This window comes from Tachysurus fulvidraco, chromosome 6 (genome assembly GCF_022655615.1).
Source record: "Tachysurus fulvidraco isolate hzauxx_2018 chromosome 6, HZAU_PFXX_2.0, whole genome shotgun sequence".
NCBI classification, from domain to species: Eukaryota; Metazoa; Chordata; class Actinopteri; order Siluriformes; family Bagridae; genus Tachysurus; species Tachysurus fulvidraco.
Window position 1 is genome coordinate 11,052,615 of NC_062523.1, and position 14,430 is coordinate 11,067,044.

The 14,430-nt window shown below is 34.0% G+C and overlaps 1 protein-coding gene across 2 annotated transcripts; it reads left to right on the plus strand.

Annotated features, from left to right (window-relative positions):
* Positions 1–2,718: 2,718 nt before the first annotated feature.
* itgb2 (integrin, beta 2) lies at positions 2,719–14,116 on the plus strand. 2 transcript variants are annotated; one of them, XM_027164136.2, is made up of 16 exons: positions 2,719–2,847; positions 5,130–5,181; positions 5,322–5,413; positions 6,140–6,344; positions 6,531–6,701; positions 7,070–7,311; positions 9,043–9,201; positions 9,314–9,409; positions 9,515–9,604; positions 9,977–10,111; positions 10,347–10,534; positions 11,503–11,735; positions 11,825–12,041; positions 12,526–12,731; positions 13,184–13,350; positions 13,614–14,116. In XM_027164136.2, the coding sequence occupies exons 2-16, from the start codon at positions 5,133–5,135 to the stop codon at positions 13,680–13,682; spliced, it is 2,319 nt and encodes a 772-aa protein (XP_027019937.1). In that variant the 5' UTR covers positions 2,719–2,847; positions 5,130–5,132; the 3' UTR covers positions 13,683–14,116. The 2 variants fall into 2 exon arrangements, with proteins under 2 accessions (XP_027019937.1, XP_047670672.1); XM_047814716.1 differs by lacking the exon at positions 2,719–2,847 and adding an exon at positions 3,792–3,837.
* The last annotated feature ends 314 nt before the right edge of the window (positions 14,117–14,430 follow it).

A 14,430-nucleotide genomic window follows, 5' to 3' on the forward strand; every position in this document is an offset into this window, starting at 1 on the left:
GACAGTTGACGACAGGCTTAAAATGACATAAATTTTACAAATTAATATTGTGAAGAAATGTGTGAAACAGGAAAAGAAATCACTTTTGGCAAAGATAGCATGTCATGTGTTTGTGTCCCCTGCAAAATGATGTTTTGTTTTAAGAGTATAGAGTGTAAATGTTAATGTGAGTAAATGTTAATGCAAAACCGATTGAGAATGATTTCTAAAGAAAGAGGAAATGCACTTTAAGGGAAACTATTGGTAAACGATGAGAAAATAGGCTGATAACTAGCTTGTACAGAGATTGACATCTAACATGGAGATCAAAAAGACCAAAAAAAAAAAGAATACATCATAACTATTGTAATTATTAAAAAAAACCACACACTTTGTGTTAGACAGTAATATACTATGTGGGTTTACAAAATATGTAATCTATGAATGGTTTGTATAAAGAGGTGTGTAGGAGATACTTCTGCTAATTGTATGATAAGCCATAGTCGGGCCTTTTTCACCCAATGGTGCTTGTGTTTTTAAATTGTTTCCTGGTGAAGGGGAGAAAAATTAGGAACTGGATCAAACCACAACATTTATTTTAACATACTGATTGACATGATTACCAAAATAGTGTACGTGTTTTTAAGTTGACTGCAATTTTGAAATAACATAACTTGGAACCTTCAATTGCATACGAGTGTGAAGACTTTGGGAAGAGTCATAAATGATGTATCTTGTATTCATTTGGGGTTTTTTTACCCTAGAGCTGGTAGATTGTCTTTAACATGTACGAGATAATAAAGGGGGTTCCTTCTTTTTACTTCCACCACAAAGATAACTGAACATGCATTAACATAAATTGTGTTAATGTATTTTAATATCGGATAAGAGAAGGAATCTGTTCATAAGCTCACTGAAACTGCAGCTAAAGATTGGTTCTTTGGAAAAATGCCCATAGTTAAAAGTGCTATACAATTAAAATAGAACTGAATTAAAAACATTTAAATGTGTTTTGTTTTTATTTGTAAATCTTGGCAACAAATTTCATATAAAAATGCTGTTCAAGTAGTGATATTCTTTAGGACAGACTTACTGCACATTATGAAGGTCTGAGTCAGGTATAAGTCATTAAGATACCTTTAAATATATAGATTGTAATATAACTGAAATTCCTGTGTAATAGATTTTATGCAAATCTGCTTTAAATGGTCTGAAGCCAATGATGCTTGCACAAGTGACTGATGTTTTTTCTTTTTTTGCATGTCACACTTTAATGTTTCAGATCATCAAACAAATTTAAATATTAATCAAAGATAACACAAGTAAACACAACATGCAGTTTTTAAATGAAGGTTTTTGTTATGGGGGGAGGGGGGTTAGGGGCAAGCACTTTTTACACAGGGGCATGTGGGTTTGGATTTTGTTTTCCCTTAATAATTTGTTTGATGATCTGAAACATTAAAGTGTGACAAACGTTCAAAAAAATAAAAAATCAGTCACTTTCACATCACTGTAGCTTCCTTAAATGTCAAAACTGCTGAAACTGCAGCTAAAGATTGCTTCTTTGGAAAAATGCCCATAGTTAAAAGTGCTATACAATTAAAATAGAACTGAATTAAAAACATTTAAATGTGTTTTGTATTTATTTGTAAATCTTAGCAACGAATTTCATATAAAAATGCTGTTCAAGTAGTGATATTCTTTAGGACAGACTTACTGCACATTATGAAGGTCTGAGTCAGGTATAAGTCATTAAGATACCTTTAAATATATAGATTGTAATATAACTGAAATTCCTGTCTAATAGATTTTATGCAAATCTGCTTTAAATTGTCTGAAGCCAATGATGCTTGCACAAGTGACTGATGTTTTTTCTTTTTTTGCATGTCACACTTTAATGTTTCAGATCATCAAACAAATTTATATATTATTCAAAGATAACACAAGTAAACACAACATGCAGTTTTTAAATGAAGGTTTTTGTTATTAAGGGGGGGTTAGGGGCAGGCACTTTTTACACAGGGGCATGTGGGTTTGGATTTTGTTTTCCCTTAATAATTTGTTTGATGATCTGAAACATTAAAGTGTGACAAACGTTCAAAAAAATAAAAAATCAGTCACTTTCAGATCACTGTAGCTTCATTAAATGCCTCACAATGCAACATTACATTCTTCCAATGAACTGTGACATACACTAGACTATTTACTCAACCTGTTCAACTCTAGGCCTTTGTGCCTCTTGCTTGAAAACAAAATGCTCAAATATAAATGAGTATATCTTAAAAACTACAAGGTGTATTTGAATAATTCTTGTACTTGGAATAAGTATCTATATTATCAGGTAAGATATCATTGTGTCAGTTTTGTTGCGTGCTCAGTGTTTACACATTTTTTCTGTCTGCGCATTTGGCTGATAGGTGTTGCAATTGCTGCATGTGTAGATACATTCAGGCTTTGAATGCTTACGAAAGGATTTCTAATTTTGCCTCTTGGCATGTACACATTCAAAGACATCTTGCTTAGTGTAGTAATAAACTAGGCCAGATGTGAAGAAATAGAAGAAATGTTCATTAAAATCAAGTGTCCCTATAACTAAATCTAATGCAAAACAAAAACAGTGTTCAGTAACTTCAAAAGTATGGCTTTGTGGTGGTTTTTGGTTGTTAAGCAGTCTGAAACTTTTTCTTTCACTTCTCTGTAACATTTCCCTCCCATTTGTTGTAATAGGGCGGTCTGCTTCCTCCGCTTCCTATCTACCAAATAGGCTACATGTCTACACTCTTCATCTTGCCTGCTGTAGTAACAGTCTTTTGTGACAGGAAGTGAACAGTGCATGTGAACTATCTAAACCACGTAATTTCAACATCTGTAAGTACGAAGTTAATTATATATTTGGGTATAATGAATAACGAGAGCTAGCAAATTAAGTGCTTTCGTGTTATTTTTTGTTTGTTTTAACCAGGAAATAAATTGAAATCCTTAATTAATTATATGGAGTGTTTAGTTCCTGTGAATCTTTTAGGTCCAGTGGGAACATTCTTTTCTCTCTCTCTCTCTTTCTCTCTCTCTCTCTCTCTCTCTCTCTCTCTCTCTCTCTCTTACGAAAGTATAAATTATATACATTATTTCATATTATATTTTTTGTTTGTTTGCTTTTTTACCAGTAAAATGAAAGTATGTAAACTATTTGGACATTGGAAAGTTTGTATTGTCTTATTTTGTGGTTGTGGTTGTGGCAAAACATGTCATTGGGTGGTAGAAAATGATCAGTGGAATTAATGACTTTACAAGACATGTAAAGCTATAAATGTGTGACCAGTTTCCTGTTCACAGTTGCGATGTGCAGAGCAGAACTTTCTAACGCCCTTCTTTGCAACACGCGAAATTTTAACACTTCCTAGATGCAATCAAATGTCACAAAACCCTAACCATAAAGTGATCTTTCCATCTGTGTTCACATTATTGTCACATATCTCATTGCTAAAAAAATCTGAAAAAAAAATAATAACTTCATCAAGTCAAGGAAATGCTAATTATGAGCAACTGGAAGATTTTAAAATGATTTGTTACTTTCAGTGTTGATGTCCATGACAACTTAAGCTATGTACAGGGAATTTTTTTATTTATATTTCATATTCTCATATCCCTTCTTTTTTAAAGTGTGTTGCTTCCTCTTGCATACTGACAGCAACAAAAAAGATACATTAACAGCTGCTTAGTTGAGTCCAAGTCCGGATGTTTCTATAATAATAATAATAATAATAATAATAATAATAATAATAATAATAATAATAATAATACCTAGAAGAAGAAGAAGAAGAAGAAGAAGAAGAAGAAGAAGAAGAAGAAGAAGAAGTGGTAATATATATATATGTATATACACACACACACACACACACACACACACACACACACACACACACACACACACACATATATAGATATATATATATATATATATATATATATATATATATATATATATATATATATATATCTATATATATATATATCTATATATATATATATATATATCTATATATATATATCTATATATATATATCTATATCTATATATATATATATATCTATATATATATATATATGGGGAAAGGGGGAAGTTGTGGCCTAATGGTTAGAGAGTTTGACTCCTAACCCTATGGGTTCAGTCTCGGGCCGGCCACGACTGAGGAGCAAGGGTTAGGGAACCGAGAACCGGTTCTATTTTTTAACCGGAACCGCACGGTATTTTTAAGTTTCGGTTCCAAACGCGGATGTAATGACGGCCAAAGCGCTGGGAGCGGTCAATTTAAATAGCCATGTCTTACCTCATGAATATTAATCGTTTACACTGTTTACACTCATGCAACCAAATTAATGCAACTTACCACAGAAATCAGTCACTCATGCTGCTGTGCTGAGGTACGTTTTGTGTTAAACATGTTTAAAAAAAAGTCTAAAGTGCGGATTCATTTCCAAAGCTACAACCATGAAGCAAATCTACTCCCTCTGAGAGGGTTTTCTCCACAGCTGGAGATACAATAAGCCAGGAAAGGTCTCGTCTTCTCCCAGAGAAAGCGAACATGTTCATTTTCCTTCAGAAAAATTGCTAACTGTTTTGGTAAATTGTAATTCTGGATCTTAAAATTGAAATGCTCTGTTCAAAATATTTAAAGAGTGATTAATAAACACAAATGGAATTGTTTAAGTATTGTGCATTATTTTTCACATTCCTTTTATTATGGAATCGGAATCAGAACCGGGAATCGTAAGGAAGAACTGGAATCGGAACCGGAAAATTTCTTTTGATACCCAACCCTAGTTATGATAACATTATTATTACTTTTTCTGTTGTTTAAATGGAATAGAATTAATTAACTAGCACCATAGTGTTTCTATGTTGATCAACCTTATGTAAAAAGTGATGGATTATTATGAAGCACATGAATGTCATCTAATAATAAATGACATTATATCAGGTCAATTAAAAAAAACAGTATAAACAATAAGACAGTGTTCTTCACTAAAGCAAGTTATAGCAATAGTTAAATGCACCTTTGTGTGTAGAGGGTTTTTATTTTTTTTAAAGGATCTGTAAATTGCCATTGTTGTTTTATCATTAATATTAAAAAATTTGATGTTTTCCATCAGAAAATGCCACAGGCATCGAAGATCATTCTCCTGCTGTTATTTGGACAACATGGTAAAGTTAAATTAATATGACCATGAATTAGATAGTTTATATACAGTGCATAATGTATGATTAGTTTTAACTCACTGAAGAAATGCATATTATCTTATGTAAAATACACATTTGATTTCATTTTTATGATTTTGTACCAGTCTACTCTCAGGAGGAATGTATAAAATCATTGGTGGTGACATGTAATGACTGCATTAAGTCTGGACCAGGATGCACTTGGTGCCAGGACTTGGTGAGTAGGCTACATTATATACACATTAAACTAATAACCTATTTCTACTGCATATGATGATATTAACGTTAACTTATCATGAACACTGTACTGAATTATCCCAGCGATTTTATAACACCAGTTAATGGATTCAACACCTTGAACACCATGGTGTTAAATTTATGTAGACAGTTTCTTATTAAATGAACGTTCCATTTGTAATGAAAGGATTTGAAATGTGCATAATGAATTCATCTAATGGCATAACATCATCTGGATTAAACAGAAATGAACTGAACCATAAAATAATAAATGTTTTATGATTCTGCTCAGAAATATAAAATAATATAATATATATTATATTAGATTATATTATATATTTTATATAATCAAATAAAATTAATGTTATTTATACAGAAATTTCTACTCTAGCCCGACTGAAATGCTTAAATATCATGAAGAGCTATGAAAAAAACCTCATTATACTCATCACTGATCATTTTATCAAAGGAAAAACTTTATTGTTTTTCCTTTGATAAAATGATCAGTTGAAATGAATCAGATAAAATGAATCATTATAATGATTACTTTGTGGATACCTTCAGTGTAGTGTTAACATGACCATGCTCTAGAATTCCACAATTTTCCACAGTTATTTCACTGGCACATTTATTTCACTTATTACAATCTACTTTATATGCCGCGGGCTTTGCATTAAGAATGGGTCTTGATATTTTAATAACACAGAATTTCACCAAGCCTGGAGAGCCGGAAGCAGTACGATGTGACACAGAGAAAAACCTTATAAAAAAAGGCTGCCCAGAGAAAAAGATAATCAACCCACCCAGTGACTTAAGAAACATTCAGAACAGACCACTGACAAGCACGACAGACAAGACGAAAAGTCCAGTTCAGTTGCAGCCACAAGAAATTGAACTCAATTTACGACCAGGTATGTTACCTAAAAATGGCAGAACAATACATATATATCTACTTTAAAGCAGGGCCACCCTATGCTCCAAATGAAGTAATCAGTGTGCTTATGTGGACTTATAAGGTGTGTTGATTAAATAACAAAAACTTGCTTTAATTATTTTTAACACTAAAATGTGATTTTGAAATAAATTTTGTTTTTCAGGACATGCCTATTCCTTTGATCTCAAATTTAAAAGGGCAGAGGGTTACCCTGTTGATTTGTACTATCTGATGGATTTGTCCTACTCAATGGGTGATGACTTGAATAATGTGAAAAGCCTGGGAATAAAGATACTTGACCGCCTGCAGAAAATTACTGGAAATGCAAGGATAGGTAAAAGAACATATGATAAGTAGAGTAAAAGAAAACATCACCCTGTAACACATTAAATATGTCTATCTTCAAATATAAGATGTTTAAATATAAGATGTGACTCAGGGTCAGCAACGGGTGGTTTACCAAGCTAATGGGGTGGGGAGGTGGGGGGCTTGCCGTGTTGGTACAATAATAAACTCAGACATAAAAGACATAAAAAAACTTATAACCTATAGATCAATATGCAGAACATTTAAATAAAAATGGTCAGTTCAGAAATTAATACACAAGTTGTTCAGGGTGGATTTTTTCTTTTGACATGACCATATCTGTTTTAATCCTAAGATGCCAGGTGCATGTCATTACCATGTCCTTTATTCTTGCAGGCTTTGGCTCATTTGTTGATAAAACAGTTCTTCCATTCACTGACACATCCGAAGAGAAGTTGAAAAAGCCTTGTCCAGCCTCTGAAGTGAAATGTCAGCCGGCATTTGGCTTTCAGCATGTCCTCAGTCTGACACAGGATGTTAAAAGATTCAATGATATGGTCTCTCAACAGAATATATCTGGGAACTTGGACATCCCAGAGGGAGGTCTTGATGCCATGATGCAAGTTATCACCTGTGTGGTGAGACTATTTATAATAGTTTATAGATATCTTGAGACATTTATAATACATTTTCATGGTTCAATATTTTATACAATCGCTTTATACAAAGTTACTTTTATACAATCGTGTCGGCCCTTCATTTGCTTAGATTAGGACACACACACACACACACACATACACACACACACACACACACACACACACACACACACACACACACACACACACACACATATGCACACATATGCACACATATGCACACATATATACAATCCTGTACATCAGTTTTCCAGTCATTCAATCAACCAATCTTGTGGCATTTTCACAATGCATAAAATCATGCAAATATACATACAATATAGACCAAAAGTTTGGACACACCTTCTCATTCAAAGAGAACATTTAGTTCATAACAAAAAAGTGTGAAACAACTGAAAATATGTCATATTCTAGGTTCTTCAAAGTAGCCACCTTTTGCTTTGATTACTGCTTTGCACACTCTTGGCATTCTCTTGATGAGCTTCAAGAGGTAGTCACCTGAAATGGTCTTCCAACAGTCTTGAAGGAGTTCCCAGAGATGATTAGCACTTGTTGGCCCTTTTGCCTTCACTCTGCGGTCCAGCTCACCCCAAACCATCTTGATTGGGTTCAGGTCTGGTGACTGTGGGGGCCAGGTCATCTGGCGCAGCACCCTATCACTCTCCTTCATGGTCAAATAGCCCTTACACAGCCTGAGGTGTGTTTGGGGTCTTTTTTTTTCACACTTTTTTGTTATGTATATAATTCCACATGCATTAATTCATAGTTTTGATGCCTTCAGTGTGAATCTACAATTTTCACAGTCATGAAAGTAAAGAAAACTCTTTGAATGGGTGTGTCCAAACTTTTGGTCTGTACTGTAATATATATATATATATATATATATATATATATATATATATATATATATATATATATATATATATATATATATATACTATGCCCAGTATGCTGACTGGAACCCTCTGTTAATGAGAAAGATCAGCATTGATTGACCAGACTGGCACAAGCAGACAGGAAGTCTATAGTAACTTAAATAATTATTATTTTCAACCATATGTGATAAATTCCATAAAGATTAGCAGTTTCTGACAATTTTACAGGACAAAGTCTCCAAGACTTTTTTGCATTGTGCTGCTGCCATATGATCAGTTGTGTAGGTTAGATACAAACACTAGAACTCAAAGTAAGTTATTTTTTGGTGACACTGTTGTTTTTGAAAATTCTTGCTTGGATAAGAATTAAGCCCTCACACAAGAATATTTTCTTAAGCCAACTTATGTTGCAGTAACAGCTTTATGTCTTTAGGGCTACATATATAGCAGCTTTGTACGCAGTTACAAAGAGAGTTTGGCTCATATTCCTCTTGGCAGAATATGGAATAGCTCCAGGTTGTTCAGGTTGGTCAGGAAATGTTTGCGGGCTGCTGTTGGATTTTTCTTTTGTTTTTGAGCCACTATTTTTGCCCCACCAGTATTTACAGCATAATTTACTTGAAAACCAACATTGCTGCCTTATTCTCTCCTCAAACTTGGGTAATACTAGCTAGATAATTTAATCAGTTCTGTCAAAGTATATTACTGACTCAATATTTTGCTTATTTTTGGCTTCTTTTTTTTTTAAGCATTCACCCACAGGGTCATATATAGGGTTTCCCCAGACTGACACAGAAATAGTCATGCAGTAGTACCATTTTTGTATCATGCACAGGATAAGATCGGCTGGGGAAACAGCACACGGCTGCTGGTGCTGGCCACTGATGCTGGCTTCCACATGGCAGGTGATGGGAAACTTGCTGGGATTCTGGAACCCAACCAAGAGAATTGTCAGCTGGATACTCGCAACATGTATAGCAAGAGCAACACCTGGGTAAGTCTGAATACTCCTGAAGTAGAGGAATAGAGAATCTTTGAAAGCTTCGATGTTTTCTTGAAAGTATTTCCTTAAATAAAATGTGTCTTGATTTACCTGTCTCTGTCAGGATTATCCATCTGTTGGTCAGATTGCCAGAAATTTGGAAGCGCAAAATATACAGCCTATTTTTGCTGTAACCGACGATGTGGCAGAAATATATAAAGTGAGTGATATACTCTTAGTTTTTAATTGAATTAATAAATATTAATATAAGCAATATCCTTTGTGATATAAAATGTTTTTGATATAAGCATGTTTTCTTCTCAAGGAGCTGAGTAAACTAATTCCTAAATCAGTAGTTGGAGTACTAAGTACAGATTCAAGCAATGTGGTAAAACTAATTGAGGATGCATACAATGTAAGGAATGTTTCTTTTTACAAACCTTCACATATAATTACTGACATTTCTTTGTATTAACTATATAACTATATACAGTATCTATCTATCTATCTATCTATCTATCTATCTATCTATCTATCTATCTATCTATCTATCTATCTATCTATCTATCTATCTATCTATCTATATGTGTGTGTGTGTGTGTGTGTGTGTGTGTGTGTGTGTGTGTGTGTGTGTGTGTGTGTATATATATATATATATATATATATATATATATATCGATCAATAGATAGATAGATGCAAGTTTTTTTCTTTGAATTTTTATGACTATTATACGACATTATGATATTTTCTACAAATTATGATTATTATCTGCTATTATTCTTATAGAAACTCTCCTCTAATATAATTGTAACCCATGAGGGACTCCCAAAAGGCATATCAGTAACATTCACATCAAATTGTGAAGGTGGACAAAAGCCTAGTTATAAGGGGATATGCAATAATGTCGCCATTGGTAATGAGGTAACATAACACAGCACACAAACCAGCATTCAGGCTATTAATAGATCTATTTAATATTCATCTAAACATTGTATTTAAATTGTTCATTTGTAAAAGTAAAGCCCAATTATCTTGACAGTGATTTAGTGTACATATTACATATGCATCATGAATTATGAACATCATGAATTATGTGTGCACACACTGTATTTACCATAAATATATCATGTCACGTCCTTGTTTTTTTTCTCTTTAGGTGACTTTCAAGGTGACTGTAAAGGCAGAAACATGCCTAGAGAACGAGACTTTCAGCATAAGTCTATTGGGGTTCAATGAAAAACTGGTGGTTAGGGTTAAAACACGATGTGAGTGTGAGTGTGACAATCTGAATGGCGTGCATAAGTACTGTAATAATCAAGGCAAAATCGTCTGCGGCACATGCAGGTACGGGACAATCTCACCTTCTGTTCTGAACTTCTGTTGTTCATTTGCTGTTATTGATGGTGCTGTCATTTTTGTCCTTGGTAATTTTTCAATTAGTGTAATTCACAATTCATGCCATTTACCTCATTTAGCTGAAGCTTTAGTCCACATCTAGACGTACTGTATGTGTTAAATAAATTAGGACATTATAGCTTTGGTGGGAAACCACAAAAAGCATAAGTACTGGAGTAACAGCTTAGGAGTAAATGAATGTAAATAACACTTCATATGTGGTTTCTTTATTACACATATCCCTTGCTTGTAATATCTGCATCGTATCAGTGTCCCACTGACATCAACAAACTGATACATTCTTATTTTGTGATTTTTATCCAGGATTATACTTCTACAGCATCATTCGGGTGTTCTTTGTTTTGTTGTTTTCTCACTTCAGTTTTCTCTTAAGAATGTGAAATGCATGTTCAATTGTGTTAAGGTCTGTTGATTGACTTGACCAGTCAAAAACCTTTCCCTGATGAAGTTCTTGGTTGTACTGGCTGTGTGTTTTGATTGTTGTCTTTCTGCATAATGTAATTCCTCCTAAATAGATTTGAAGCATTTTTTCTGTAAATTTGCCAGCATAATGTTACTTTATTAAGGGGTCGGATTATCCAGCATTAAAATAAGCATCCCAGAACTTCCGCCCAAGTTCTTCAAATTTTACCCACTTTTATCAGTTCCATATTCTCTATGTTGAAGGCACAGTCTGCACTACCAAATCATATATTAAAAAAATACAATTTCAATAATTACACTGCACTAGATTACACTGTACTAATATTGTGTCCTGAGCATCTAGTCTAATGTGTCATAATATTTATAACAGTGTACATAAGATCAAACTATCACACCTGTTTACCATTCCTATCTTATTCACAATGAACAAACAGTGTTTATATGTAATACTTCATGGTTCTTTCTCTCCTTAGTTGTAATTCTGGTTTCCTGGGGCAGAGGTGTGAGTGCAACTTGCGTAACAAAGATGAGGCCGCTCTGAAAGCCCAGTGCCGCAAAGACAATGGAACAGAGTGTGAGGGCCGTGGAGACTGCGAGTGTGGATTGTGCAAGTGCCACCAAACCGAGGGGGGCAGAACCTATTACGGTCTTTACTGTGAATGCGATGATGAACATTGTGAAAAAGACGGCAACAAACTGTGTGGAGGTACTGACACACACATATACATACCAAAAGAGGTTTCACACCCAGCACATCAAACAGGCATTCACAGCGAATTTATGAATTTTCCTCAGGTCGAGGGGATTGCAGGTGTGGAGAATGTAAATGCTATAAAGGCTATGAAGGAACAGCCTGTCAGTGCAAGAAATCTAACGAAAGTTGCCTGACAGGAGAAACCGTGTGTCATGGACGTGGTAAATGTCTGTGCAACAAGTGTGAATGTGAGCGGTTATACAGCGGACATACGTGTGAAACGTGTCTTACGTGCAAACTGCCATGCCAAGAGTCAGGGTAAGAAAAACCTCAGACTACCTTCAACATCTATTCATGCGCCACAGCCTTTCAGCCTTTTAAAAACATAACAATTTATTAGGATAGTAAGTACTCTGTCATATATCAGCTATCGTTTGATGGTCCTTTCCTTTTAATTTTATTCAGGTAGACCAGTTTATGATGTTTGATTGGCCTGTCAATATATTTTAATTGTTATATTTGGAATTGTAATAGGAGGGATTATAAAAGAATTCAGATCATTAATGGATTATAAACAAAAGACATCTTATGATATCTTTTGTCATTCTATTGAAAATGTTGACTCTTTGAAGAATATTTAATAAAAATGGACTACCTAAAATTATGTCACTGTTATATGGTGCTTAATCATGTTGACTCAAGTACAGTAATTCTAATTCTTCCACAGACCTTCATTATTTCTGCAAATGTTTCATGCATTCATTTCCAACACTGCTATTCACATCCCTTTTTTAAACATTAGGAACTGTGTTGAATGCAGTGCATTTGGGACAGGGCCATTAGAGAAGAACTGCAAATCATCCTGCAAAAACCTTACGATTACAGTTGAGGAGAAACTGGCAAAAAGGGAGTGTCAAGTGAAGGACAGCCTGGGCTGCCGGATGATCTTCTCAATGACTGAACAAGACGGATTTGACAAATATTTTGTAAAGGTCCTCAAGGACAGAGGTAAATCTAATCAAGCACGGTGACCATGTTCGTAATTGTGGCTTAGTATCAACAAATGGTGGCTTGCAACATTTTCAATAATCATGTACAAAATGTTAAGTAGCTCTTTGCCAAAAACTCTTAATTACCATTTTATTATTTAATAGCCAAAAGCTATATCCAGCTGTCTGCCATTAATATGTTTTTACAGAAAATCAGCTTCAACGGTATTCAGTATCAGTCGTAAAATCTATTCACTTGCCGTGAATCACTATGAACTGTATTTTATGTGTACTATATAAGCTTATTTCTTATTACCAAAATATTAATTTCTTCAGATTTACACATTTCTACAGTGATTGATTGTTGCACAAATTTTCAAATGCAGCTAAACCAAAACAGACTTTGACTAAGTGTGTCTAAGTGTGTCAAAACTTATCATTTTATTATCTCTGTACAATGCTGTGTAATAGAATGTCCTCAGGGACCGAATGTTGGACTCATCGTGGGTGGATCCCTTGCTGCCGTGGCATTGATTGGACTTCTAATCCTCATCCTCATTAAAGCAATATTTTATATAAATGACTTAAAAGAATGGAAGAGGTTTGAAAAGGAAGCACAGCGCCGTCAATGGGCAAAAGTATGTTTTATATCTTTAGGGGGTATAATGCATATTAATGGAATTTAATGGCAAAATAAATAAAATAAATAAATAAATAAATAAACAAACAAATAAATTTAAAAATAAATAAATAAATAAAATGTAATAAATGTAATTAATATTGAATTGTACTTTTTTTTAGCTAACCCTAAACATAACCCTCTCTCTCTCTCTCTCTCTCTCTCTCTCTCTCTCTCTCTCTCTCTCTCTCTCTCTCTCTCTCTCTCTCTCTCTCCCTCCAGAGTGAAAATCCATTATTTCAGAAAGCAACCACAACTGTGGCAAATCCAGCATTTACTGGAGACTCCTAAGGTAGTACTGGATTAGATGAACAAAGTTGTTTAAAATAAATCCATTAAATGGATTACACATTTCTAATCCAATTCTTTAGCTTGCTTTTCCAGTCCACATTTTGCACCTTCCTCTGTGCTGGGAAAATAACACTGTTACTTGAACACCTGAGCACAGTAATCAGTGTTTTGTAGCCCATGATTGCTTCTCAGGGACTTGGATAGAGATCCTCTGGGAAGAGTTTTGTGACTGTGACATTTTGTATTTTGCTCATCTGTTATCACTTATTCAGCATATAAATATTCAGTGTTTTAATTTACATTGTTAAATTGTTGTTCAGTATCAGCTCATTGTATATAATTAGCAGCTATGACTTTTGTATGATCTTTTGTGTCTAGAAAATCTATGTATGTTTAAAGCAAATTTAATATTTAAATAAAGTTTTTGACTTTTTCATGATGGTTGATGTTTCACTTCCAGAGGAAAAGGACAAAGTTGTTGTTCTTAGATGACAAAATTCAGAAAGTCAATAGTTTCTTTAAATCATGCCAATTTATCCCAGTGAACGTGAAGTTTAATATTCGGTTATTCCTCCTAACACGTTATCGAGTAATTGTTATGAATTATCCAGTGAAATCTAATGACAGGTGAGGAGTTTCCTAGATTAAAAATTTACATTTAGTTGTTTTCTATATTGAACACACAAAAAGAGAGGCATGAAGCTAATCAGTGAATTCTGTAATGAAAGGGGAGAGGGTCTCTGAGGCA

Excerpts from the sequence above, each read along its gene's own strand:
- itgb2 (XM_027164136.2), top strand. The coding sequence starts at position 5,133 with ATGCCACAGGCATCGAAGATCATTCTCCTGCTGTTATTTGGACAACAT. Across the intron at positions 5,414-6,139 it reads GCACTTGGTGCCAGGACTTG|AATTTCACCAAGCCTGGAGA; the intron begins GTGAGTAGGCTA and ends TTAATAACACAG. Across the intron at positions 11,736-11,824 it reads CGGCAACAAACTGTGTGGAG|GTCGAGGGGATTGCAGGTGT; the intron begins GTACTGACACAC and ends AATTTTCCTCAG.